The sequence below is a fragment of the Acipenser ruthenus genome, chromosome 4 (genome assembly GCF_902713425.1).
Source record: "Acipenser ruthenus chromosome 4, fAciRut3.2 maternal haplotype, whole genome shotgun sequence".
NCBI classification, from domain to species: Eukaryota; Metazoa; Chordata; class Actinopteri; order Acipenseriformes; family Acipenseridae; genus Acipenser; species Acipenser ruthenus.
Genome location: NC_081192.1, coordinates 103159487 through 103181541, shown reverse-complemented (window position 1 = coordinate 103181541; position 22055 = coordinate 103159487). Strand labels below are relative to the sequence as shown.

Sequence of the window (22055 nt, the reverse complement as noted above, 5' to 3'; positions counted from 1 at the left end):
CTGGTGGTCTGGCGAGTCTAGTTTCTTCAACGGCTTCGGGGCGAATCCCGAAGTTACCGCTTTTTTTCGGTACAGTCATGTGAATCTAGATTGGCCCAGTACTTGAAAAAGACGACTAGGCGAAACCCGTTTTTTCAACAGTTTTCACTGAATTTTGGGGCTAGCCCGGGCGGGTCTAGTTTCGTCCAACGTTTCAAAATCGATGCTGGGTGAATGGGGTTCTGATGCCACCTTTTGAATGTAAACATCAATCTCTTTTCTAATTTCACCTGAAGAAGAGACCTCTGAGGTATTGAAAGCATGGTTAATCATTGTTTAGTTAGTCCAATAAAAGGTATCACCTCTGCTTCTAATAATAATTGATATTCATTACTATTTTAAGGGATTAGGGAGTATAATTTGGTGTGGCACCCAGGCTGCCTGTGAATAGTATGTTGCTGTGTCTGATTGATGGTTAGTGTTTACGGTATTTTATAGGTACAGTAGCAGCTTGGGGTGTGCCAAATATTTAGAACTGGGGATATTTTATACTTCCAACACAAATCAATTCTTTCAACGTACAATATTCTGACATCCCTTTCAATAAAATCACCACATTTCTAACTAAATGCCAAACTACCCTGCCTGCGATGTTCATTTAAATCACTCATGTTTGAGTAGTAATAGTTTTTTAACAGTGTCTAAACCCTTCAGGGTTTATTTGTCTCAGGAGTGATTTGAAATTGCCTTGCATGTTTAAATGTAATGACTTTGTTATGAATTTGCAATCACCAGATTTCTTTCCATTTTAATTAATACAAGTCTGCTAATAAAATTATAATAACAGTAATAATAATAACAGGCACCCCTCAAGTACAGAGGCAGCGTTTTCAGATTTGAAATGAATGGAATGCGTTCACAATATGTATTGCATACGTTGCTTCTTTTTCTTATAAATTCCATTCTTTTTTCTTTTCTGATTTCTTGTCCCTTTCTCTCCTTTTCATCTCCACTCTCACCAAGTCAGTAACTGGACTGCTGTAGCATACAGGAAGTCTGCATAGAAACCCGTGCATTCAGTGTTGCTTGGGATTCAAGTTCAGTGAATTCAAAATAATATATATATAGAGAGAGAGAGAGAGAGAGAGAGAGAGAGAGAGAGAGAGAGAGAGAGAGAGAGAGAGAGAGAGAGAGAGAGAGAGAGAGAGAGATGTACAACATATCGAAACATTGGGCAGCTGGCTCTTTGAGCTAATATATATATATATATATATATATATATATATATATATATATATATATAGGTTCTTTAAGTCTTCAAATGGGAAAATAGTGAAGTACTGCCACAGCTGCCGGTGTTATTAAACTGTGTACAGTTTTTTTTATTGTTTATTCAGTTTATTATAACTATGAAGCTGAAGCATATAGCTAGTGTGTTTTTTTTTTAATCTCTGAAGGCATCTATAAATTATTCTGTATGTTTGAAAGCTGTCAGGATTTGCAGTACAGTAGTTAATTAGCCTATTGAGTTATGCGGTTGCAGGTGACAATTTTGGCTGTAAATTAATATTAACACAGCACACATCCTAGAAACTGTTGCAGCACAACATCTCTACAAATGCTGTAAACAGTCTGCCTCCAAATCGATAGCCTCCTGACAGCTTTACCAAGCAGCCCACAGGCACTCGCAAAAAAGGGTTCCATTATCATTTCATTGTTCAATAAATGGTTACCTGTTAAACAATTTTTGTATTGGATTGAAACCCCCCACTCACTTGTATTTATAGTTGTTTTCTGTGGTGCTTATTGCACTGATGTATTTAGCAGCAGTCCAGTCTGAATTCGGCAAATAAATGGCTTGTCTTGGAAACAAAGGGTATGCAGAGATCCCTTTGTTCGGTGAAAGCTTATCATGAGCTGCTCTCTGGGGACATCTAATGGTGCCAGTCGGTCTAGCAGATGTTGTATTGAAAAGTGAGCTGTTGTTACTTTCTAGTTCTGGGTGAGGCACTTGACTAGAAAGGCTGATTAGCTGTCGTCTCTGTGTGAAAAGTCCATTCTATGACCTCATTGTAGGTTGGGGAAGGTCCTAGATTGTCCATGCAGCTCGAGTTAAATCTCTCTAGTGTCTGTCAAACTGCAGTGTTTGTTTTATATCGCATATTTCTAATTTGAGGCGCTGTTTCTTTTTTACATCTGATGCCAAAAACATTTTCTTTTTTCTTCCTTTACATATTCTGTGATTGTATTTCTCTGTAGAATTCACATTCGGAGCACAGCAAGCACTGTATACAGTAGGACTGCCAATACATGTAATAGCAATGTGGTGTTATTCTGTACACAATTAAATACCCTGTAGTGTACTGCCATTGCATGCACTTGTTTCAGGATGCAAAGGTAGTCTTGAGTGAAAGTGCAAAGTGTGTTTAAATAAAGTAGATTTCTTCAGTAATATGGTTAACAACATTAAAAATGGTTAGCACAGCTCAGCAGCGTGACATGATTTTAAAACAGGTTTTTTTGGATCATTTGCTATCACAGGAGCAGGGGACTGAAGGCAGTAAGGTAAGGGCATGTCATTGTATTGCTTTACTAACAGTGACTTCTAATACGTTTATACGTGCTCGCTGCCTCGCTACGCTATGACCATCGCTAGTTGTTCACCTCGACAGTGCTTTTCATCTCAATAGCCTGTGATGAAGCAGCTTACTTCTGACCATTCCCATGCGTGTGTGTTGTACACTGTGGGGTTTGGGACATGTTCCATTCCGATGGCATTCACCTGTACATGATGCCTCTAAGAGGGGAGCAGAGGAAATGCAGTGTTAGAAACATTCCAATTGAAATGAAAATAAAAATGCAATCAAATAAATAGCGGGTGGCAATCGATCTGTGGCAGGTGGCGAACACATACAAACTGTAGTTGTAGTGGTTGTACTAATAGCCTTTTTGTAGGGCAGCTCCCAGTGTGCCCAACCAAGCATGCGTTTTTTACAAACCCAGGTAAACGAGGTTTCGGTGACGCAGTGGGTTTCAGCCTTGGGGGGGGGCCCTTTTCACATCTGATTAGAAACGTCTCAATTCAGGCCTCAGCTGACTGTGGGGGTGGGGGGCGCCCACATTCTCCTATCTACTCTCCACTTAACACCACAGCATCCAGAGCCCTCAATATTGCGAAACAATTTGAAAATGTAAGTGCTTTGTAATAATCCGTCTCTATGCTCTATTAGGCAAGAGCTGCTGAATCCAGACAGAGCAGGTACAGGTACAGATGCATCCCTCCAGTACAACCACGAAAAGGAGCAATGGTATTAAAAGGCTTGAAGCAAACTAAATACGTTCACAAATCATAACTGTTGTGCACTTATATGTGCTACCTAGTTCTCAGCTATGCAGTTTTGAAAGAAACATGTTACGGCAAACATGTATTTTCATTTAAAAGCATGATATCTAGTGGTACATTAAGTTGAAGAAAGTTCTGAGATTCCATGCCTTACACAGGAAACCTGTTACACTTGCAACTCCTAGGTCATTTCACCTCCACAGTGTCTTCTGGGGCAAAGTATGTTACTGGCTGAAAGCATGTCAGTCATCAGGGAAAGCAACTGGTTGGTTATAATATTATTTATTATAATATAATAGCAGGAAAGAAGTCAGTGAAGGGATGGGAACAATTTCACCATCTAGGAAATGCAACACTATCTGAAAGCATAGTTTTCAAAGAGATTTATTTAACCTAGTGCAGTACCAGATATGTTTTAAAATAATAATAATAAAAAAAATGTTTGCTACTATATGTGTTTCTTTCAAAACTGCACATTTGAGACCGACTGTATATAAGGAATTGCAGGGCACAACAGGTAAGATTAATGGAATTATTAGCTACAGCTGCTTTAATGGAGAGTGGGTCCTAATAGAGAACTCCTGAGATTGCCTCCATGTTGAAAAAGGACAGGGAGAGTGGGCTGAATAAGGATCTGGTCTGTATAAGGTCTGCTAGTCACAAGCTGACTGCATGTGTCACAAGCCTGCGAGATGAACTGGTAAAACCACGATTTAAACCTTTCCCTGTGTTCAGAGCAGTCTCCCAGTGGACTCGGCTCTGTGCATGAGGTTACATGCAGGGCACCCTTTCGGTGTCAGTGCAAGGGCTATAAAGAATACCAACTGCCTGTTAAAGAGCTCAGCAAAAGCGTTTCACTAGAGCAGTGGTGCCCAACTCTGGCCATTGAGGTCCGTTTCAGTCTGGGTTTTTGTTCCAGCTTGGTCCTAAATTAGTTAATGGACCCTTAGCAAATTCAATGAACTAATTTAGGACCTGCTTGGAGTAAAAGCATGAACTGGAACAGATCTCGAACGCCACCCATGCACTTGGATTAACCTCAGCTATCATAGCAAGTAGGGATTTTTACAGCACGAGTCTACGTGCTTGAACGCCTGCCATTGACAAGGGATTACTTGTGTGTTGATGCTGATACACGTCTCACTTTGTGGTAGTATTTACACATTTACAAGAATAACCTCGACACGACTTGTAAAGTGTAGTGTGTGCCTGTGGGCTGAAAGTGTAGCGCTGTCTAGAATTGAAGTCAGAGTCTGAAAGTTGTGAGTTGTGTGGCATAATATAGGTCAATAATCAAGTGTCATTACTGGCTGTTCCCAAATTCAAAACATCTCCTGTGCTCAAAGTGCATCAGACACTATTGCATTGGATATCTGAGGCTGAGGGAACACAAATCCACTATTACCATGTTTCCATGAACCACATAACCCCGATGCATGCTCCAGTTGCTCCCCCACACCTCAGTTTTCATGTTTTTAAATGACTCGAGTTGGCTCCCAATTCGAATGGGATTCGGGTAATTGTAGAACAGTATTGCCAAGTATGAAAACTTTAACAATATATAGCCAAAACGAAAATGCTTAATTTGCTTCGAAATAAATTTCAAAATGGTTACTAAACTAGCAAACACTGGTAAAATCAGCTCAGTTTTATACGGTACAGAACTCAATTTATTTCAACGTTTTGTTTTGTTTATGGACTTTGCAATACTTGTACGGTGGGTGTCTTCAGTAATAGTCGTATCTACAATGTATCGACAATAACGATCAAACATTTTGTTACAGACATTCTAACAAGTCTGGCATAAACATTTTTGGCTGTTACTTAATTAAACCCTCGTAAAAAAAAAAAGAAAGAACACAAAAATGCTTAACATAAAAAGAACAGTCATACTAAAATAGCAGGCGCAGTTTACAGTGCCTCTGGGTTTCTGATCGTATCAGATCAATTCCAGATTTTTTAAATCCTTTGATGGAAATGTCTGATCTAATAGTGTTTTCAAGCAAACTGGCTTCGTCACTGCCATTCTCATAGCCACATTGACATCAGACACGTTATTATTTCCCATGTCCAGCGCTTCTTTCCCTGTTCTGCAAAATGCAAAAGAATATCTAGATGGATTTATCATTTTAAAACGTTGACAATTTCACTGTAATACCATCTGCAGCAAATCCTCATCTTGACCTTTAACTCACAAGTATTTCTGGGGAAAATCTGTAGTATTTTCTGGATAACTTGGGTAAGTCAGAAAAGCAAGGGAACATCACATTTTTCACCAACTCAAGTTGTCCATCAACTCGAGTTCTGGGAGAATTCAGGCCAATTGGAGCAAACTGGAGTTGGCTCAAGTTGGCTGTCCTTGGAAACGAGGTATTTTCCAGGAACAGTTTCTTGAAACCTGGTTTCAGGAGACCGGGAGAACTAGTTGGAGGCAACTTTGCTGTATCAAACCCCAAGTCTCCCCTGGTGTGCTATGCAGTGGTCTGAAACATAGTCTCCTGAAACCAAGTTCCAAGCCACAAAGTGGCTTTGTGTTCCCACAGCTTTAGTGTTGAGAGATCCCTCAATACTAACAGGGTAACCCTCGTATTGGGAAAAGTGCATTCATAGGAAGGGAAGCCGCTTTGAAAAAGTCAGTACGTTTCTCAGTGCTAGTATGTGTTTGACTAACTATTTGCTGCAGTGCAAAATATTGCACCACTTTTTTTCTTAATAAAATAAAATTAATATTAACTGTTTCATTATAACAAATACAGTACCCCACTCTGAATGTTAAAGTAAAGGTACTCAGAGCACACTTTGTGTATTTCTGTACAGTATATATAATGTAATTTATTTAAATTGATATATTTGCTTCCTTTCAGAAACACATGCCACAAATTTTGGAGAAAAAGTCAAATAATAATTTAATAAGGTATATAATTAAAAAGGGTAGCACTTCACAATTCAGCTACATGTAATACGAATATCATTATTATCTATTGATTTCCAACGAAATATATATTTTTATTTGACATGTCACTTAGTGTAAAGTGTTTTCAAGAGAAGAAAAGCTCAGAGCTGGAAGTGATAATGGCAGAGAAGCAAGCGGGTGGTTCTCCAGGCCCAAATGAGGCTAATGTTTGTTTTTCAGGAGTGGGAGTCAGAAAGCCACGACTGGTACTGCTTCGAGTGCCACCTCCCGGGAGACGTGCTGGCCTGCGACTCGTGCTTCCGGGTCTACCATCTCAAATGCATGTCAGAAGAGTGGAAGCCGAGGGAGAGCAGCGCGCATTGGCATTGCACTGTCTGCAGGGTGAGCACTGGCATTGCACTGTCTGCAGGGTGAGCACTGGCATTGCACTGTCTGCAGGGTGAGCACTGACATTGCACTGTCTGCAGGGTGAGCACTGGCATTGCCCTCTCTGCAGGGTGAGCACTGGCATTGCACTGTCTGCAGAGTGAGCACTGGCATTGCCCTCTCTGCAGGGTGAGCACTGGCATTGCCCTCTCTGCAGGGTGAGCACTGGCATTGCACTGTCTGCAGGGTGAGCACTGGCATTGCCCTCTCTGCAGGGTGAGCACTGGCATTGCCCTCTCTGCAGGGTGAGCACTGGCATTGCCCTCTCTGCAGGGTGAGCACTGGCATTGCACTGTCTGCAGGGTGAGCACTGGCATTGCACGGTCTGCAGGGTGAGCACTGGTAGGACAGCCCTGGGAGGAACCGCCTGTCTGTTTAAAAAAAGACTGCTCTTCTGGCCTGAAGCCACCGCACTGATACAAGGGAGAAGCCAAACAGTTCCTCATATCAAGCAACTGCTATAAAAAGACTGAAATGTTACAAACCTAGAAAGTATGGTTCATTCATAACCAGTTTTAGACATGTGTAGCAAATAGCAGTACAATAAAGGCAACTAATGTATTCCCGATGATGTAATGAATGTAATTAACTGCTGGGGTTAAGCATATTTACCATGAGTGCCAGTCTCCTTTCATCAAGGTAAATACAGTATGTATGCCACAGTATGTATGCCACATTAACCATGTGTGTTATTTCTTTTGAACAGACTAGCAAAAAGAAGAGTTTTAATAAACAGGAAATGAGCAAATACCTGCGGTTCATTGTGCAGCGCATGAAGGAGAGGGTGAGTATTCAGGAATAGAACAGGATCGAATACAGGGCAGTATGATGGAGGAATCCCAGCAGGGATTAAGAGGATTGAATACAGGGCAGTGTGCAGGAGGAATCCCAGCAGGGATTAAGAGGATTGAATACAGGGCAGTATGCAGGAGGAATCCCAGCAGGGATTAAGAGGATTGAATACAGGGCAGTATGATGGAGGAATCCCAGCAGGGATTAAGGGGATTGAATACAGGGCAGTGTGCAGAAGGAATCCCAGCAGGGATTAAGGGGATTGAATACAGGGCAGTATGCAGGAGGAATCCCAGCAGGGATTAAGAGGATTGAATTGCTGGAAAACATGGATCGAGAATTGATTAGCAGTTTGCTATGCATGTGGACTGGCAGAGCTATACTAGTGTTCTTTTCTGAAAAGAGACTAATATTGCAGATAGCAGACTGTTTGGTTCAAATTGCATGTACTGCTAACAATTGATAAGAGACCTTGCGTCTACAAGCTTCTTGTCCAACATTGACTGCAAGCTAACAAGATAACAATGCTGTGGACCAGAAGGGGCCAGGCTCTAAGACTTTTGGGAATACAAAGCATAAAGGAGCTAAAAGGCTCCCAGGGACTGCCGTTGGACCCAAAGGTTCACAGGGAGAATAAGAGATAATGCCACTGGACTCAAAGGGTCTCAGGCAAAACGGAGAGATAGGAACAAGGAAGATGACAAAAACCAGATGTATGGACCTTTTTGGGGCACCACCAGGGGTCTGAAGAATGCACTGACAGACACACACACACATACACACACACACAAAATTAAATATATGGTAACAGAATAATGCATTGTCCCTTTGCCATTGGTTGAGTGTCAGAGAAAGAGGAGGAGAGAGACACCTATGCAGAAGGGTATTTAATGTCATGTAAAAGATGTAACAACTGGTAATCGGTTCTATACTTGGACTGGTTTCCCTGCATGTATGAAATAAACTTAACACTGATTAAGAAATGGCATCTGTGCAGTTTCTTAAGAAACATCGATACTCACGTTTTAAATTACATCATGAATACAGGGCAGTATGCTGGAGGAATCCCAGCAGGGATTAAGGGGATTGAATACAGGGCAGTGATCAGAAGGAATCCCAGCAGGGATTAAGAGGATTGAATACAGGGCAGTGTGCAGAAGGAATCACATCAGGGATTAAGAGGATTGAATACAGGGCAGTGTGCAGGAGGAATCCCAGCAAGGATTAAGAGGATTGAATACAGGGCAGTGTGCAGAAGGAATCACATCAGGGATTAAGAGGATTGAATACAGGGCAGTGAGCAGAAGGAATCACATCAGGGATTAAGAGGATTGAATACAGGGCAGTATGCAGGAGGAATCCCAGCAGGGATTAAGGGGATTGAATACAGGGCAGTATGCAGGAGGAATCCCAGCAGGGATTAAGAGGATTGAATACAGGGCAGTGTGCAGAAGGAATCCCAGCAGGGATTAAGGGGATTGAATACAGGGCAGTATGCTGGAGGAATCCCAGCAGGGATTAAGGGGATTGAATACAGGGCAGTGTGCAGAAGGAATCCCAGCAGGGATTAAGAGGATTGAATACAGGGCAGTGTGCAGGAGGAATCCCAGCAGGGATTAAGAGGATTGAATACAAGGCAGTGAGCAGGAGGAATCCCAGCAGGGATTAATAGACACAACAGTTTTACAAATCCAGGTAATTCAGTTAGGCCATGTTAACAGTAAACTGTACATGCACTGTGATGGTGTAAGGACCCTTTCACTTATTCTCAGACAGGCAGATACTGTAGGTGGCTGAATAACAAGGCAACACTATGGTTAAAGGGCTTTTACAATGCGAATGCGGATTGCTTTCTGAAAGATTTGTAGAGTGGACATGTGTTAATGTTACACATTGTAAATAGTAACTTCCTGCTGTCAATCTGTAATTTACAGGCAATAGACTTGAATAAAAAAGGGAAAGATTGCAAGCATCTGATGTACAAAAGGCTGATTCACACGCCGCTGGATGTTTCAAACATACAGGAGGTGGGTATGAGATACACTGCTTTTACATGTGTGTTTCCAGAGCATTGAGAGATCTGGAATGGGACTGTTATAACACTCCAGTGTAAGAGATACACTGCTTTTACATGTGTGTTTCCAGAGCATTGAGAGATCTGGAATGGGACTGTTATAACACTCCACTGTAAGAGATAAACTGCTTAGAACCTGCCAATGCTTCTCTCTCAGTCCACATTCACAAATAGATGCATGTCTTATTTATACTGTTCTTAGATCACTGTGTGCTGCTGATTGTTTGAACCACACATGTTTTTATTGTGTTGGTAGTACATTGTAATTGGTTTTTATACATTGCAATGTCTTTTTGTAATTGTTTTCCAGGACCCCCTTGTAAATGAGGCCATGGGGGAAATAAATAAAACAAATGGTACCGTAGTTCAAGTAATGATGTTGCTGGTTACTGACACACAGCACTGGTTTTGATGAATGAAATATTGTTTCACGTTCATGTTCTAGATTGTTATTGGCACCTATAACACAGGTTAAAGCTTTGTGAATTGGGCTGATTCAGATTACTGAGACAGGAGAAGTTTGTGACCCTATGGCTAAACAGTGGGAGCATGTGTGTGTGGTAAAGAGTCACCAAGAAATGACATTGAAATAGACTGAATTAGGGGAAGCTGCAGAATAATGTGACCCTTCCCATATAAAATCCATTCATTACTATGAAATGAAGTATGTCTCATTGTGACTGTGCTCATGCAAGGCCAAGGAGTTGTTTAATTGAGCCTCTGGTATTGTTCTCGTTAAACAGCAATATAACATGGAAGGTTTAAATATATATTAAAGTATTCAAATATTTAATAACATTTTTTTAAATAATCTTCCCAAACAGTGCATTCAGTTATTTTAGTTGCTATTGTCCTCTGGTGGATGATATGGGTACTACCGAAATGTATTGTCCAGTTTTAAAACAGGGTACAGTGTTACAAGTGAAGAATGCAACCGCAGCACACAGTGTTCTTGCAAGCACAACCCTAATACACCCTACAGGGCTTTTAGTTGAGTTTTGTTTTGCTATGGATATTTATGCCTGTGCTATTGGTCCACTTTTCCACCACTGTGCTGTAATGATAAGGCATCATTTGTTTACATTTTAAAAAGTAACTAATAACATTAATTTTTATATGTTCCTACTGTAACTTCGTATTGGATGTGCTTTTAACCTGGCTGTTTAATGGGTGAAGTGAAGGGGGCATTTTCAACACAGCTTAATAAAGAGAAGTGGAAAATCTAGTCCCATGTATCCATCGTTTTCATTTGAATTTCTCTTTTGCATTTCAGAATGTCAATGAAGGCAAATATAAAAGTTTTGAAGAGTTCAAAGCTGATGCCAAGCTGATTGTCCACAACACAGCGATTCTGTACGGAGGTGAGAGAGTAATCACTGCTCATAAAACTAATGACAGTGTAATAGCACCACGCAGTGACCAGTTAAGGGCTTACTCACCTAAATGAGCCTCTTCATGATTTAGTGAATTGTACAAAAAGTCCATAATGTTTTTTTTTTTTTTTTAGTTAGCACAGTTTTACAGCCTTGACTAAAACTACAATACAATACTGTACAATACTTTGAGTTTGAATCATTGAGTTTGAAAAGGGTAGCAGCAACGGACACTGATATTATTTTGCCATTGTTATTCATAGTTAGTTATAAGCGTATGTGTAACAAAAATGAAAACCATAAATTGAAATACAAGCAGGTTATTAATTATACCACACTTCATCATATCCTTAGAACAGAGACTTCCTCTCATCTCTACATGCTATCCACTTTTCATTAGAACAGAGACTTCATCTCTGCTCTACATGCTGTCCACTTTTCATTAAAACAGAGACTTCCTCTCGGCTCTACATGCTGTCCACTTTTCATTAAAACAGAGACTTCCTCTCGGCTCTACATGCTGTCCACTTTTCATTAAAACAGAGACTTCCTCTCGGCTCTACATGCTGTCCACTTTTCATTAGAACAGGGACCTCCTCTCTGCTCTACATGCTGTCCACTTTTCATTAAAACAGACTTCCTGTCAACTCTACATGCTGTCCACTTTTCATTAAAACAGAGACTTTCTCTCGGCTCTACATGCTGTCCACTTTTCATTAAAACAGAGACTTCCTCTCGGCTCTACATGCTGTCCACTTTTCATTAAAACAGAGACTTCCTCTCGGCTCTACATGCTGTCCACTTTTCATTAAAACAGAGACTTCCTCTCGGCTCTACATGCTGTCCACTTTTCATTAAAACAGACTTCCTCTGCTCTACATGCTGTCCACTTTTCATTTTTAAAATAGTTGCATTGCCCTTGTTCTTTGAGGAAAGGGATGATCAGTTTAGAACCCTATGTGAGTGCAGTGGAAAAAGAAAAAGTTCTAGAAGAATAAAACAATTATAGTCGTAAAAACTAACAAGATGAGCAGAGCCATAGTAAGAGCATGGCAGTAAGTATAATAAAGCATGGAAAGATGGAGGTAAAGCATGGTAAGATGGAGGTAAAGCATGGTAAGATGGAGGTAAAGCATGGTAAGATGGAGGTAGGAGTGCTCTGCTCTGCTTTTCATTTGCAGCTGCCTGTATGATGATGTTGTTGTTGTTGTTGTTGTTATTATTGTTATTCTTGTATTTGATTTGATTTGCAGTTCACAGTGACCAGGCTGAAAGAGCAAGGCTGCTCTACAGTGACACATGCCATGAGGTAATGCAACACGATGCACGTTGTTACCATGACAGTACCACTCAGTTCCTATGGACTTGTGTAAAAACAATGCTGTGTGATGTTCCAGTTCATTTTACACACTTTAATGATATGGCAAAGCTAGATAACAGGTCATGGTTAAAACAGATCATTTCAAGGAACCTGGGGTGTAAATTAGAAACCCTCCAACCTCAGGCATGGACCTATTACCCACTAATAACACATTATCACCACCAAATACAGAGCAAGGCTGTCTGTGTGAAGAAAACATACTGTGTATTAAACCCAGTCCATCGAAGGCACATCACTGAGAGCTGTAGCAGGTTTCCAAGACTGCTGATTCCAGGCTGGGATTTCTTAGGGTCTGTGCAGTCTGGTAGATGTGCAGTAAATAGGGATGCCCATACAGCCCTGTCTTGCTCTGTGTGGAAACTCCCTGAAGTAAAAGCCCATAAAGCTGAAATACACAATCTGCGTGGCTCTCTAACCGTCTCTGTCGCTGCTTGGAGAGGGACAGTATTAAATCTCTAACAGTCTCTGTCACTGCAGCGAGAGGGACAGTATTAAATCTCTAACAGTCTCGGTCACAGCTTGGAGAGGGACAGTATTAAATCTCTAACAGTCTCGGTCACAGCTTGGAGAGGGACAGTATTAAATCTCTAACAGTCTCGGTCACAGCTTGGAGAGGGACAGTATTAAATCTCTAACAGTCTCGGTCACAGCTTGGAGAGGGACAGTATTAAATCTCTAACAGTCTCGGTCACAGCTTGGAGAGGGACAGTATTAAATCTCTAACAGTCTCGGTCACAGCTTGGAGAGGGACAGTATTAAATCTCTAACAGTCTCGGTCACAGCTTGGAGAGGGACAGTATTAAATCTCTAACAGTCTCGGTCACAGCTTGGAGAGGGACAGTATTAAATCTCTAACAGTCTCGGTCACAGCTTGGAGAGGGACAGTATTAAATCTCTAACAGTCTCGGTCACAGCTTGGAGAGGGACAGTATTAAATCTCTAACAGTCTCGGTCACAGCTTGGAGAGGGACAGTATTAAATCTCTAACAGTCTCGGTCACAGCTTGGAGAGGGACAGTATTAAATCTCTAACAGTCTCGGTCACAGCTTGGAGAGGGACAGTATTAAATCTCTAACAGTCTCGGTCACCTTTAAAACTCCAGTTTTCAACCCTTTTTGCCTTAGCAGTGTAAAACAAGGGTTTATATTTGGTTCATTTTGGGAAGACTACAATTTTAAGATGCTGTTCTGCTCCTTAGGGAGATGAAAGTGCTGCCAGTCTCGCTGTGTTGCTGATTGTAATGATGTAGATTTGAACAATGAGAGCTGACAGGAGAGACAGCACATTAGAAACATCTGCCAGAACTGCTGTGCTGCTGTGGACGAGAGGCAGCCTCACTTTTATGCGTCTCAGTTCAGCAGTAACTAGTGCAGGCACCATCAGATTATAAAGGTCACATTTTTCACTTTCTAAAAACAATGAATACGTTCTGTAATATTATCAAGAGAAACCTTAGGAAGTTCTACAAGTAGCAGGAAAATAGAATTGTGATAGCATCTGTACATTTGCTTTACACTGGGGAAAAATGGCATCCTCCTATGAGGTCATCATGCATTTGTGTCTTCCATATGTTACCATATAAAGACTAGACTTTGTTTATCTGGCCCAATATGAGGTCGCCATGCATGAAAGGGTTAATAAAATACTTGGACTTCAGCAATAAACTGAAGAAACTGAAACCTGCCTTTTTTCTTTTGTTTTTAGCTGAATGAACTGCAGCTCTGCAAAAACTGTTTCTATTTGTCGAATGCACGACCCGATAGCTGGTTTTGCTACCCGTGTGTAAGTACTGAATGAAGTCATTTTTTTAATTCACTATCAAGTTTATAAACTGCAGCATTGCACAGCTGTATTAGTGGTCAGTGTCTACGTTAGACTATAGTTAATAAAGCAGTAAATGTGGAGTCCTTTGACTTCTGCTTTACCTGGAATAAAAAGGCCTCCATCAAAAATAAATTAAGAGTGACTTCTAGATTCTTATGAGGGATACGGAGGAATGCATCGAGGAACAAGATAACACAGGTACACAAAACGTACCAAGTGTACAGTATGTGACATTATTAGTGCAATCTTTAAAGAGGAAAGAAAGCATGCTGTAGTAACTTACCTTTTGTAAGATTATGTAATTGCATCAAATCAGTTTTTTTCTGTTAAAATACTGGATATTTTACAAATTTTTGTTTCAACCTTATTCATTTTTTTTGAGTTGTTATTTATGTTGAGAATGAAGCTGATTTATTTCACTTTTTTTTAGATGCCGAATCACGAATTAGTTTGGGCCAAAATGAAGGGGTTTGGATACTGGCCAGCAAAAGTGTTACAAAGAGAAGACAATCAAGTGGATGTACGATTCTTCGGGCACCAGCATCAGAGGTCAGAAAAGCTTTCAGAAACAGAAGTTGTTGGGTTTTTTTGTTGCTGTTTTTTTATTGCAAAACTGTTTATTAGTTAGTACTGCATGTAAGTAACCAAGAACCAACACTTCAACTCAGAACTCGGATACCCACTGGCCCTTAATCAAAGATTATGGTCCTGTCAGCATTTTCAAAAAAATGTTTGGTTTTAAAAAGTATCCATTCAAATATTCAAAAAGTTTAAAATGCGTGAGGATTTTATAGAATTTTTTCTGCAAAGTAATGTTCAGAACTAACAGACACGGAGAGTGTGGTTGTTTTAATCGATGCGTCTGTGGTGTTTTTTACTTAGGGCCTGGATTCCCTCAGACAACATTCAGGATATCAAAGTGAATGTGCAGCAGCTGCAAGTGAAGCGCAGCATGGGCTGGAAGAAGGCCTGTGACGAACTGCAGCTGCACCAGCGCTTCCTGCGAGAGGGGAGGCTCTGGAAAACCAAGCTGGAGGACAGACACGAGGAGGAGGCAGAGTCTGGCATCTCCTCCACCAGCAACGAGCAGGTCTGCAGAGACACCCGCAGAGCTGGGGATGCACTGTGTACAAGTGTGGATATTATAGGGGATACACCACAGGGCTGGGGATGCACTGTGTACAAGTGTGGATATCACAGGGGATACACCACAGGGCTGGGGATGCACTGTGTACAAGTGTGGATATTATAGGTCTAAAAACACCAATTCTATCCGTCTTCCTAATGATAAGAACCGACACCTTTGTGTTTACATATTAACCCTTGTGCACTACACTCCAGATGACAGAAATCACAGTTTAATGTTTTCACTCAAAAAGGCTCCAGCAGTATATATATATATATATATATATATATGTGTTTTTATGTGTTTTTTGGGGGATTAATGTTGAATCAGTACTGATCAATTTATAATGCTACTTCCCACGAATAATTATGTCTTCATGTATATTTTTTCACAGCTTAAGGTTACCCAAGAGCCCAAAGCAAAGAAAGGGCGTCGCAGCCAACATTTGGAGCCCAAAGAAGAAGTGAGTAGTCATTCTTACCTCATACACTTGAGAATCGCATTGCTTATCTTACTGTTGGTTTATACAAGACTGAAATGTATATTAATAAGAAAGTAGCATATGCATGGCCCTGGATGCTTTGAAAAAGAATGCGCCATCATTCCTCCAGGTTGTCAATATACTGCCCTTATCTTTATAAGCTAGTAGGCAGCACCTGTATTCTCCTGTGTTTTTTTTTTTTTTTAACTATAGTAGTCGCCAATTGATTTTACCCCATTTTTCTCCCAATTTGAAATATCCAATTGTATTTTAGGCTCAGCTCACCGCTACCACCCCTGCGCTGACTCGGGAGCAGCGAAGACGAACACACGCTGTCCTCCGAAACGTGTGCCGTCAGCCGACTGCTTCTTTTCACTCTGCAGGCCCGCCATGCAGCCAACCCAGAGCTACAGCGTCGGAGGACAACGCAGCTCTGGGCAGCTTACAGGCAAGCCCGCAGGCGCCCGGCCAGTCTACAGGGGTCACTGGTGCGTGGTGAGCCGAGGTCACCCTGGCCGACCTAACCCTCCCCCCCGGGCGGCGCTCGGCCAATTGTGCTCCCTGGGAACTCCCGTCCACGGTCGGCAGTGGAATAGCCTGGACTCGAACCGGTGACCTCCAGGCTATAGGGCGCATCCTGCACTCCACGCTGAGCGCCTTTAACGGATGCGCCACTCGGGAGCCCCCTCCTGTGTTTTTACACATTGTGGTTTCTTTAAAATAATCTTGTTCTGTAACACTGTACTATACAATAAGGGCCCTTCATAATAACAGCCATGTATTGTAAAGCAAGATTGTGACTTCTTATTGAAATAGAATACAATCTTGTCACTTAATGGGCGGTTTTAATTCTCATTATTCTTCTCTCAGGACCCAGAGCCTGAGATTGAGGCAGTCAGCTCCAGTCAGGAGATCCCCACAACGCATCACCAGCCTGAAAAAGTTTCCATCTCGACTCAGACCAAAAAAACAAGTGCCTCCTCCCCAAGAACACTGCCCCGGAGCACCCAGACCAACAACGATGGCGTGTGCCAGAACATGTGCCACGAGAAATACACCAAAATCTTCAACGACGTCAAAGAGAGGATGAAAGCTGATAACAAACGGGAGACTGAGCGAGTGCTACGAGAAGCCCTGGAAAAGGTACTGCTGACACTGGGAGGATTCAGAGTTCACTCCTGACATTTGAATAAAACATTTTATTAGAGAAGAGTAAGATTTGGATGTTGGGGAGAAGGTGGTGATCTCAATAGCACAACACAGACTGCAAAGGAGTGCTAGGTTTCAGTTTACCTGGCTTAAGTACTATTAGCTGGCACGATTGAAGGTTGACATAAATGTGGGAGTTACCTCCTTATTCCAATGCTTGCTTGACTTTTGGCTATAGGGTTAATGTTGATTAATATTAGGGCTGAAGAAATGTAAGCAGGTATAGATGCTGAAATGTTGTTTTTTTTATTGTTTTCCAAAGTGCTGTTTGTTTTAATTGCGTGATGGACGCTGGTGTTTTTTTTTCCTGCAGCTCCGCACAGATATGGAGGAGGAGAAGCGGCAGGCCGTAAACAAGGCCGTGTCTAACATGCAGGCAGAGATGGACAGAAAGTGCAAGCAGGTCAAGGAGAAATGCAAGGAGGAGCTGGTGGAGGAGATCAAGAAAATGGTCTCGCAGCACAAACAGCTGGTTTCTCAGACCAAGAAGAAGCAGTGGGTGAGTACTGGATCACTACTGCACACGTATCCGACCCCAGGGAGCCAGAGCGACCTGTTTCACAGAATGCTTACTGGAGAGCTGGTGTGGTCTCAGCAGGTGTCATTGAATGGTGGAAAGCACTCACACAACGATAAAGACAACTTAAACTAGATGCAACAATTTCCAGCACTTTTAAAGATCATGAAAATAATACAATTCAGTACCGTAATGGGATTTGTTTTGTTAGATCTAGCATTCTCCCAAGTACACAATGACTTGCATGTTGCAGTCTCATGAGACAGGGCATAATTACAAAGGCAGAGTTCCATTGGGACTGGCTTAGGTAACAACAGGTTTTGCTTTGAAGGCTTTACACTAGAAGTATGAAGAGTGTTCCCAAGCATATGGTAGTTGGTAATGATTTTTTTTTTTATTCTCACCGTGGTTGAAAGCACTAGATATTAACATACAGCATAACTTGGTTTCATGTTTTTAAGCATCTTCATGAAGAGGCTTATATTTAATTGTCATCCGGCCACCGTCATTACTCAACTTCTGATGTCTCATAAAGCATTTGAGCAACATCAGGGAGAATCTAGCGGTGTGCAGGGTGTGGTACTGTCAGGGGAGGGAGCGTCACATTGGCTCTGGCGTCCCGCGGGTTAGGGAGGAAAAACCAGCAAGGATTGTTTCTGCTCATCGCACTACAGTGGACCCTATTGTTTCAGTCAAGTTCCGATAGTGCCGTGGTTCAGTAAAAATGAGCCGTTTCACTGCCACATTATTTTAACCACTATCAATGAGCCAGGTCTTTCTCACATAATCATTTTACTTCATGTTTTAACTGTTCTGAGAGTGCCGTGTTTCTGTTCACAAAAAATAAAAAAAAATAAAAAAGTTTCTGTATTGTAACTCTTCAGCTTACACTTTCAATGTAAGTAATTCGTAAGTTAAAAAGATGAAAGCAATGCTGCTACTAGATCTGGATCAGCTGCAACTCTTAAAAGATAAACAGTGCTTTACTTGTTTTTATTGGCTGTGAACTTGCTTGAATAATCTTTACTGCCAGACATTGAACACACTTCCTCATTGAAATCAAATCATTTGGAAAAATTGCCTTTTAACCCAGCTGGTCGTATCTACTCTGCATACAAGACTGGTACAAAGTATGGAAAAAAGAAATGATTCACAGCACGACGGGTGTGGATTGTATTGCCCAATATTATTATTATTTATTTCTTAGCAGACGCCCTTATCCAGGGCGACTTACAATTGTTACAAGATATCACATTATACATTATTTCACATTATCAGTTGGGTTTTTACTGGAGCAATCTAGGTAAAGTACCTTGCTCAAGGGTACAACAGCAGTGTCCCCCACTGGGGATTGAACCCACAACCCTTCGGTCAAGAGTCAGAGCCCTAACCACTACTCCACACTGCTGCCCAATATCCTCAATTACTAAATACTCTCTGAACAGGTAATCATAGCCTCTTTAAAACAATATGGTCACAAGTAGAATGGTACCCTGAAATGTTCTCCTTTTTCTAGGAAAGCAGCACCTGGGGAGGGGGAGGTTGTTGCCAGACAACTTGCTCACGAAATACCTTGGTATCCCTGAGATCATTCTCCACTTTAAAAATATGCTAAGGACCTCAATGAGCAATCTTGTCTCACAAATTCAGTGGTACCCTAAATATGATTCATTTACTAACAATGCATGTCTAGTCAGTGCCTGGCAGTTAAGATACTTCAAGCCAGGTAACGCCTTGTAGGACATATTTAGAGAAAAATAATGCAAAAAAAGGTTAAAAAACAAACAAATTGGTAGTTAATTTGTGTTTAAAGCTTGTGTTCAGAGCTGACTTTCTTTGTGTCTGCTCTGCGTTGATGTCTAATGGCATGTTTCTTGACTCTGCAGTGCTATAACTGTGAGGAGGAGGCCATGTATCACTGCTGCTGGAACACCTCCTACTGCTCTATTAAATGCCAGCAGGAGCACTGGCACACGGAGCACAAACGCACCTGCCGCAGGAAGAGATGAGGCTGCTCTCCTTTGTGGCATCCTGTCAGTGACTCGCATTATTTTTATCAACACAAAATTGGGTAGTTTTCTTTTTCTGAAATCTCATTTGCACCAGCCTTTAAACACATTGCGTACTGAAAACTTTTGCACAGTGATCTTATATATATATATCATTTTATTTTCTTTGTGTAAAATGCCCAATATTATTGTTGTTATTGTTATAATTGTTGTTTTTAATATGAATAATATTATTATTTCCTCCAATCACAGTTAGATGTGAAGGGGCATTATAAATGTGCTCAGAGAGGGAAAGTATTTTTTTTTTCTGGAGTGCTAATACTACCTTTGTTGGTGAATGTGTTATTTAAGTTTGTAGCAACTCGTTAGCATTTACACGTTTTCAATACGTTTTACTTCCTTACCTGATTTTATTTTGTTTGTTTTGTTTTAAATCTCATTTCTTACTATGAAAGAAAAGTCGAGCTTAAAAACTATGGAAACAATCCTGTAGCATAATTGTTACATTTTACAGATTGCTTTAATGTTTGAACTTTTTTAAATAGTTTTTTTTTTAAATACTGATATAGCTCTTAGAGGTTAAAACTGATTGTCTCGCCCCTTCTCAGGTGAGTGGCATTGTTATTGGTTTCTATCCATTGGTTTCTAATTGTGAGGGTAGAATTAAAATTAGGGAACAGGGTTATCATGGCAGCCAATTGTTCATTTAAACTTTTGGTTTATCTGGTTGTCTTTTAAATATGCTGTAATTTTTTATAAAAAATTTTAAAAAAATTAAAAAATCAAGATTTGATCTTCTAGGCTACAGATCTGGGGAATATAGGAATCTTTACTGAGCTGGATCTTAGAGAAGGTTTAAATATGTACTTCTTGTTTTAAGGTCTGCACATGTTGATTATTTTCCTAGCCCAAATGCTTGTAAAAATTGCCAAATACTACCTTTTATTGTATCTGTCGATGCGGACAAAGTGACAGTGTTTTTTTTTTGTTTGTTTTTTTCACATCAGTGTCATTGTTATATTGTGATATTAACACCGTTGATTACATTGTAGAGGACAAATAAGCACTTCGTTTAACAGATGCTGTTCACTGCTTCTAGTTAGTGGTTGGTACCTGTTTTTCAACTCCATCATTGTACACAGAATGAAGAAAAGTGCATGTTGATTAATGTTTCAAAAATCAAAAAAAAAAAAAAAAGCGCGCTTGCTGAATTTGTGGTTCAAGCAGCAGGACAGTAAGGATGGACAAATATAAAATATGCAGAGCAATCTCTGATGAGTGAAGATTATGTGTATTGAAAAGATATTTTAAACTGGTGACGTTGCTGTAGATGATGATTGTGCAAAGTAAAACCACAAGCAAAGTGAATTTTTCAAGCCTGGTGTTAATTGCATTCGTTTTATCGTACTGCGGGGCCGGATATCTTCGGTTTCAGTAGAACTGTACCGAAACCAGCGCTGCCTCACTTCACACTGTACAAATATAACACATATTAAACAGGAACCACGATCTGTCAAAAAAGGATCCCGATAATTAGTGAAGAACATAACCCCTGCTGTATTCTTTTGACGGCAGATTGGGTGAAATCAATCAAAAACTGTAAAAACAGAACCCATTGTGGATTAGATTTAAAAGTAATAATAATAAAAATAATAGTCACAGCTGATGTTTTTGATGCAGGAAACTAGCCCACTAACTCTCTGTTAAGACACTGCCAGCTGTGAGAGACCATGCTGATTTCAAACCATGCCAATAGCTACCCCTGTCAATTATCCACAGCACTACATGTTAATAGTAAGCATATAATCACTTTGATCTTGTATTTTCAATATTACAGTGCAGGCCTGGATTCAATCAAAGTGCATGGCGACGCCACACTGGAGCTATAATTTATAATAGCTGTGGCACCCCCATAATCCTGATTGAATTCAGGCCCCCATTTGTAATTAAACGTGTTCTAGATAACTATTTCAATGAAACATTTTAAAATCTTATCTTACATAAAAGTATAACAGAGCTGTTTCTTGAAAGCACATACACAAACACTGCATTTAAACCAATGCTGCACAACGGCTGCCATTAATAGTTGTTTTTATTTTTACTCAGATTGCAAGTTGCTGAGTCAACAGTAGAAGGAAATGTATGTAAAGTCACATGAACGAATTAAAACACAATGAAATATTTTATATCAGTCCATCCCGATAACAAACAACTGGGATATTTTCTTAAGTGGAAATATTTTTGGTGTATAATCATTCCAGTCTGTAATATTTTTTGCTGGTATCTGCATGAAAATAAGATGTGTGTTTTCTGACTTTCACGTATTAATGACCTGGTTGCACTTCTTGAAATGATGCAATATCAAACAATATGGTAAAAAAAGGCTGTAAGGTGTTTGTTTTTTTTTTGTTGAGGGCCTAACTAAAATATCTTCAACAAGTTAAGCTATATCTGTTTATATGTATACATTTATTGTGGCTGTCAGTTTTATATGCTTATTTTGGCATTTTTGTAAGATGCTTCAGCTCTCTCTCTCTCTCTTTATATATATATATATATATATATATATATATATATATATATATATATATATATATATATATATAT

The 22055-nt window shown here is 40.4% G+C and overlaps 1 protein-coding gene across 12 annotated transcripts in view; it reads left to right on the top strand.

Moving 5' to 3' along the window:
* LOC117400200 (zinc finger MYND domain-containing protein 11-like) overlaps window positions 1-22010 on the top strand; it is a 42167-nt gene extending 20157 nt beyond the window's left edge. For 6 of the 12 annotated variants that reach the window (XM_059023292.1, XM_059023293.1, XM_059023298.1 and 3 more), the window contains 14 exons: window positions 2521-2544; window positions 3210-3287; window positions 6456-6617; window positions 7369-7446; window positions 9389-9481; window positions 10802-10889; window positions 12155-12210; window positions 13987-14064; window positions 14537-14655; window positions 14989-15196; window positions 15627-15695; window positions 16584-16856; window positions 17236-17421; window positions 19326-22010. In XM_059023292.1, the coding sequence (XP_058879275.1) occupies window positions 2521-2544; window positions 3210-3287; window positions 6456-6617; window positions 7369-7446; window positions 9389-9481; window positions 10802-10889; window positions 12155-12210; window positions 13987-14064; window positions 14537-14655; window positions 14989-15196; window positions 15627-15695; window positions 16584-16856; window positions 17236-17421; window positions 19326-19448 (1635 nt within the window). In that variant the 3' untranslated portion in view covers window positions 19449-22010. The other 6 variants (XM_059023296.1, XM_059023297.1, XM_059023300.1 and 3 more) reach the window with 6 other exon arrangements.
* Window positions 22011-22055: the final 45 nt, after the last annotated feature.